Source organism: Sphaeramia orbicularis, unplaced genomic scaffold, assembly GCF_902148855.1.
Source record: "Sphaeramia orbicularis unplaced genomic scaffold, fSphaOr1.1, whole genome shotgun sequence".
In the NCBI taxonomy this organism is placed as follows: Eukaryota; Metazoa; Chordata; class Actinopteri; order Kurtiformes; family Apogonidae; genus Sphaeramia; species Sphaeramia orbicularis.
This window is the reverse complement of record NW_021941635.1, coordinates 527-7,273: the sequence shown is the minus strand read 5'-3', so window position 1 is coordinate 7,273 and position 6,747 is coordinate 527. Positions and strand designations below refer to the sequence as shown.

The 6,747-nt window shown below is 42.4% G+C and overlaps 1 protein-coding gene across 1 annotated transcript; it reads right to left on the bottom strand.

The window, feature by feature from the left end:
• Window positions 1-2,625: 2,625 nt before the first annotated feature.
• Window positions 2,626-5,952, bottom strand: LOC115416635 (band 4.1-like protein 4A). The gene is made up of 11 exons (XM_030130472.1): window positions 5,811-5,952; window positions 5,422-5,488; window positions 5,290-5,352; window positions 5,117-5,185; window positions 4,993-5,043; window positions 4,832-4,912; window positions 4,691-4,747; window positions 4,145-4,180; window positions 3,976-4,044; window positions 3,075-3,155; window positions 2,626-2,991 (listed from the first exon to the last, which is right to left on the bottom strand). The coding sequence occupies exons 1-11, from the start codon at window positions 5,950-5,952 to the stop codon at window positions 2,913-2,915; spliced, it is 795 nt and encodes a 264-aa protein (XP_029986332.1). The 3' UTR covers window positions 2,626-2,912.
• Window positions 5,953-6,747: the final 795 nt, after the last annotated feature.

Below are 6,747 nucleotides of genomic sequence, written 5' to 3'. Positions count from 1 at the left end.
GGAGCAACATGTGAAGAAGAAAGGTAAAGTTCACCCAGTTCCATTTAGTGGATTTTCTCCATGACTGAAGCACTGTCTGCTTTTTTCTATGTAGTTTTTACTTGTTTCACTTTAGTATATGTGTAAACTGACGATTATACTGCATCGTGGTTTTATAGAATAAAGTACGAACCGTGTAGAGTATGTGTTAGTTTGGAGTATGTTGGACTTTCTGTGCGTAAAAGTGCGCATGACGCTCTACAAAGTAAGAGCGCAGACGCTGATGTTTGGTGACTTTTTTTCTTCAATAGTACAATTTGACCTTGTTTTGTTTGTCTAATACATTGTTCTGTGTGTGTTATTTTTCCATGTGTCCACCGGAAGTTACATTCAAGGATGAAGAGAGAGAAGTCACGGTGATGAACAAAGGCTGTGGAGATGAGAGCAGAGACTGAAGACTGTCCACACACAGATGAAGGACGGAGGAAGAGACTGATGATGATGAGTTCAAAGACCACAGACAGTCAACACATCCACAGGAGGACTGACTTTTACCACAGACAGTGAACACATCCACAGGAGGACGGACTTTTACCACAGACAGTGAACACATCCACAGGAGGACGGACTTTTACCACAGACAGTGAACACATCCACAGGAGGACGGACTTTTACCACAGACAGTGAACACATCCACAGGAGGACTGACTTTTCCCACAGACAGTGAACACATCCACAGGAGGACGGACTTTTCCCACAGACAGTGAACACATCCACAGGAGGACTGACTTTTACCACAGACAGTGAACACATCCACAGGAGGACTGACCTTAGGTGTGCACAGACTCTTTTCCATGTTCAGACTGGGCCATAGGAGCTCTGCCTGGATCAGAGCTGTGAACTGACACAACTGTTTCTGCAGAACCACGAACATGAAGGAACTCTGCAGACACAGAACAGACAAATGCCCTGTGTGTGTGTGTGTGTGTGTGTGTGTGTGTGTGTGTGTGTGTGTGTGTGTGTGTGTGTGTGTGTGTGTGTGTCTGTGGGGGGGGGACACACCTGTAGAGTTTGGATTTTTACCCTGTTTTTGCACAATAAAAGGCAAATACTCACACAGCTTGTTTTAAACAGTTTTTATACTTTTAAAGTTCATATTTAACTTTCAAATGTTGTATCCATGTCTAATTTCAGTGTTTTTCTGCTAAAACTAAAAAAAAAAAACAAAACAAAGAACTAATTCCGTTTTTGTGTTTTTTGTCATTTTAAATTGTTATTACAGTATTAAAACAAATAGTGATTGCAATATTGAACGTTCGAAGTGGTCTGCAAAAACTGACAAAACGACTCAAAGCATATTTTCCGACCTTTTTATGATCAAAATAAAAAACCAGTCCAGGTGGACCATCTGAGGCTCAGGAGTGTAAAGGATTTTAATACAATGGGCACATCCTCCTTCTCATGTGCAGATCATTCACACTTGGCGCACATACATCTGTATCCATGAAGCTGCACACAGACGTGAAGCTGGGCAAATAGGAATTTAATTCAAAAACCGTTGGAATTTTTCCGATCGGACTAATAATGAAAGAGTAATGGTCATACTACACAGGACAGGGGGGCGTGTCAGACCTGACACGGTCGGACCCGAACTGGATTACAACGTATTATGTACGGACCTCAATCAAGAGAGAGCAGATATGATTGCGTTATAACGCAAAACTATTGCGTTATAACGCAATACTTTTGCGTTATATCGCAATAGTTTTTGCGTTATAACGCAATACTTTTGCGTTATAACGCAATAATTTTTATTTTTTTGCATGTCCCCTCCCGGGCTCCGTAGTAAATAAATTATTATTGTTACATTTAAAATTATTTAAAGTTTATCTTAGTGACATACTGTATTTTTATTATATTACACTGGAAACTGAGATTAGGGAAACATTTCTGCGACATTTTAAAGTAAACCAGTTAAACAGACAAATTCAATTATAGAAACATATTAAAAAAATAATAAGAGATTTGAGTAAATAAATACATACATAAGACTCAAAATGATGTTTAGTTTAACTGATGTGGTTCAGAGGATTCATTTTGCTAATATTTAGATTAATGATGGTAAATAAATTATTATTGTTACATTTAAAATTATTTTAAAGTTTATCTTAGTGACATGTATTTTTCAAGATCATCACAAAAAGGATAAATGGTTGTGTTTTACTTGAAACAATAGTTAGTTGTAACATTAAACCTTCTGTAGCTATGAATCTAGGAACATCTCTGGTAGTTGGATTCATTTAATCTCCTCTTAATTCAATATTTTTTTTCTATGTGATGAGTTTATTTAGGAAAAACGGAACAATTAAAAATGTTATTAGATGTCATAATGTTGTGTATCAAAGTAACAACAGCATTTTGTTTCCTTCACTGTAGAGTTACAGTCAAACTGTCTGTGGTTTCATTCATTGTCATTAAAAAAACACAAAAAAATTATTCAGTTGTCATTTTATTATGTATTTATGTCCACAAATAAAGACATCCAAAGTACCATCCAAAGTAGGTGTTTCTGTAAAATTAATATTATTATTTATTATTAAACTCAATGGCTGCATTAATTAATTGCACAAAGTAAAAAGTCTGTTTTAAAAATGTAAAAAACAAATGTGTGAAAAGTAGTGACTAAAACAAAAATGAAAAATAAATACTAAAGTAAACAACAGTTCCATGAAAACTGGATGACATGTGACCACCTCTGTAAATTATCAGTTCAGGTCACATGATCTATTAAAGTCACATGACCTAAATCAGCTGATACAAACTCTGACTGAAGATGAATATTTGAGCAGCAGAAAGTTTCGTGCTGAGCCTTAAATACCTGACTTAATTTTTACATCATGTTAAACAGTCAAACTTGCATTGTGGGAACAGCCTCATGGACTTGTGGGTAATCCACAGGAAGTGTTGGCTGCCGTGGTAACAGGAAGAGGCGGGACCAGCTCCGTCTTTAAACTAAAACAACAGACGATCACCGTCAGTTGAAGTCAACAATCACAAATGAAACCAAATGTATTCGGTGGCGTATCAGGACATACTGCAGGTCTGTAGCCGACGCCCACCGATGATGACGCCGCCCCCTGGGAGAGCGCCGTGGTCTGATTGGCTGCCCCTGGACTCTGAGGGTGGAATCGCATGAGGTTCAATAAGATCTTTATTAATGTATGAATATCGCATTAGGAAGTACTCCATGAACTTGAATAGTTAAGGAGTTTGTTCTAAAGCTGGATTCTCCTTCAGAAATTCTCCCAGGATGCATTTCAACAGCTCCATCCAGTCTGGCAGCTTTAAGTTTTTTTACAAACTGCTGAACATTGGCTCATGGGTGCGGTGATAATGTCCTGTAACAACGAGTTAAGAAGGAAAGGCAAATATCCTGAGTGTTTATCCAAAAATGTTCCAGTCCATCTGAAGAAGTGCACAGTATTAGGTGCATTTAAACAGACAGACTGTGTGTGCTGTTTACATCTGCACCAAATACACCTGACCTTATGGCTGCAGCTTATACTGAGCATGTATTTTATATGTGGGAGTGTTTTCATCAGACTGTCATTGATTGATTGGTGTATTTATTTTGAATATGAGTGTCAAAACAAGAAAATAAATAAACAAAACACTTAAACATGAGACATATAATGCATATTCAAAAAGGAGTGAGAAGAAGTACAACTTATAAACGTCAGCCCTTCTCCTTATAGAATTAATAACAATAATAACCTTCCTAGTCTAAGCAGATCTATACTAGATACATAATATGACTGATACTTATTATTAAATAATTATAAGTTCATGTTTAAGAAATGGCATTTGAGTCTGTTTCCTTGACTGGAAAATGCCTGATTTCACATTTATAAACGTCAGCTTTAAATTAAGGTGTACAAAGGGCTTTTCCTTCTGAACGTGAACCTCCTTTCTCCAGATCATGTGACTCGGCCTTACCTCACTTCCTTATAAGGTATTTCCTCTGTCTGTCTGTCAATCAAACTGTCGGGCTCCACTAGCTGTTTCCTGTACAAACACACACACACACACACACACACACACACACACACGTACACTTTATTTGACTGTTGTTGTGTTTATGGTGTCTGTTTGTTTGTTTACTCACTGGATGTGTTTCCATACAACAGCATCTGGACTCCGTCTGGAAAACAACACACAGCATTAGCATTAAAGCTATGATTAGCATTAGGGTGAGCATGAACATCAGTGTTAGTATCAGCATCAAGATTAGAATTAGCACAAAAGTTAGCATTAGCATTGGTTTACATCAGGATTAAGTTTGTATTAAAGACTGCAGTAGCAGTAGGGTTAGCATCAGGGTTAGCATCAAGGTTTGTATATCCGTTAGACACAGCATTAGCTTTAGGGTTAGCATCAGGGTTAGCATCAAGGTTTGTATATCCGTTAGACACAGCATTAGCTTTAGGGTTAGCATCAGGGTTAGCATCAAGGTTTGTATATCCGTTAGACACAGCATTAGCTTTAGGGTTAGCATCAGGGTTAGCATCAAGGTTTGTATATCCGTTAGACACAGCATTAGCTTTAGGGTTAGCATCAGGGTTAGCATCAAGGTTTGTATATCCATTAGACACAGCATTAGCTTTAGGGTTAGCATTAGCCAGGTCTGGTAGGTGTTCACAGATTTCCTTACGATCTATGGCGGCGGCGGCGGCAGGTGGACTCAGGTGTTTGGTCGCCATGACAACCTCTACATGATGGCAAAGAGATAAAATAAGAGTTTAGAGCAGAGCCAGGTCCAGTTCCAGGTTCAGACAGATGTGCACTTTTCTACCGGTTCTTCGTTCTTCTGCGTCTCTCGCTGTTACATGCAGTCTTCTCAGATTCACTGCTGGTGTTGTCATGGGAACGAGACCTGTGACCAAACAGAAAAGACAACAAATGGAGTTATCGGAGGAAACATACGAATGTTAAAAAATCAGCCATGCCCTTTACCTCCTCTTCTGCTGTCTGATTGGTCGATCCCCATCCAGACTTCTGCTCCTCCTAAAACATACAAAACATATAATAGAAGACATAAAGCTGACAGACACCAGTACGTCTGAGGACACAAGTTCACCTGTGGGGACGGCCTCCAACCGCCTCTGCTCTGCTGGGGTTAGGACGGAAGGGGGGGTTGAACAGCCCACTGTAATCAGATTACATTCAATCAGCATCCATCCATCCATCCATCTGTCCGTCCGTCCCTCCGTTCCTCCCTCCGTCCATCCGTCCATCCATCCATCTACATACCCTGAAGCCCCGTTGCTTTCCCATGGTGCACTGCTGTTTTTCTGGCTGACTCCGCCCTCTGACCTGTGGGTAAAACAGCGTTCTGATCACCTGATCACATGACCCATCACATGACACAGTGTGTCTTCTCACCTGGGAAGAGCAGGTGGCGCTGTCTGTACGAACATGGGCTCCTCAGAGACATCTGCATTCTGATTGGCTGAAAGGGAGGATGGGGTGGAGCCAGAGGACATTTTGTACTTCAAAACATTAGAATTTAAAATAGAATTCGACTGCAAATGTAGAAGTGGATGATCAATAGTTAAACTCAAAACCAAAATGATGTGACTTTTCGATTTTTTTTTCTAAAAAAATTCTTACATTTTTTTTTCTAAAAATTTAAATTTTTAAATTTTTTTTCTAAAATTTACAAAATGATGTGACTTTCAGAATTTCTTTTATTATTTGTGATTTCAGCTGATGTGTGTGTTTGTCTCACTGATCGTGTGTGTGTGTGTGTGTGCGTGTGTGTGTGTTCATACTGCAGTGTGTCGCCCTCAGAGCCTCTGCCGGCGTCGGCCTGGTCGTCGTTTTGTTGATGCTTTTGTTTCTGCGGAGGCTGATGTTCAGACGAAGCAGAGAACTGAAACAAACACCAACACGGATGAAAGCACACACTGACATTAAGCCTTTAACCCAGGGTCCAGTCCACAGTCCAGTCCAGGGTCCAGTCCAGGGTCCAGTCCCACGGTCCAGTCCAGGGTCCAGTCCAGGGTCCAGTCCAGGGTCCAGTCCACGGTCCAGTCCAGGGTCCAGTCCAGGGTCCAGTCCACAGTCCAGTCCAGGGTCCAGTCCACAGTCCAGTCCAGGGTCCAGTCCAGGGTCCAGTCCAGGGTCCAGTCCAGGGTCCAGTCCAGGGTCCAGTCCACAGTCCAGTCCAGGGTCCAGTCCAGGGTCCAGTCCAGGGTCCAGTCCAGGTCCAGTCCACGTCCAGGTCCAGTCCAGGTCCGTCCACGTCAGTCCAGGGTCCAGTCCACGGTCCAGTCCACGGTCCAGTCCAGGGTCCAGTCCAGGGTCCAGTCCACGGTCCAGTCCACGGTCCAGTCCAGGTCCAGTCCACAGTCCAGTCCAGGGTCCAGTCCACGGTCCAGTCCAGGGTCCAGTCCACAGTCCAGTCCAGGGTCCAGTCCACGGTCCAGTCCAGGGTCCAGTCCAGGGTCCAGTCCAGTCCAGGGTCCAGTCCACGGTCCAGTCCAGGGTCCAGTCCACAGTCCAGTCCAGGGTCCATCCCAGGTCCAGTCCAGTCCCAGTCCAGGGTCCAGTCCAGGGTCCAGTCCACGGTCCAGTCCAGGGTCCAGTCCACAGTCCAGTCCAGGTCCTGTCCAGGGTCCAGTCCAGGGTTCAGTCCACAGTCCAGGGTCCAGTCCCTGGGTCCAGTCCAGAGTCCAGTCCAGGGTCCAGTCCAGGGTCCAGTGCAGG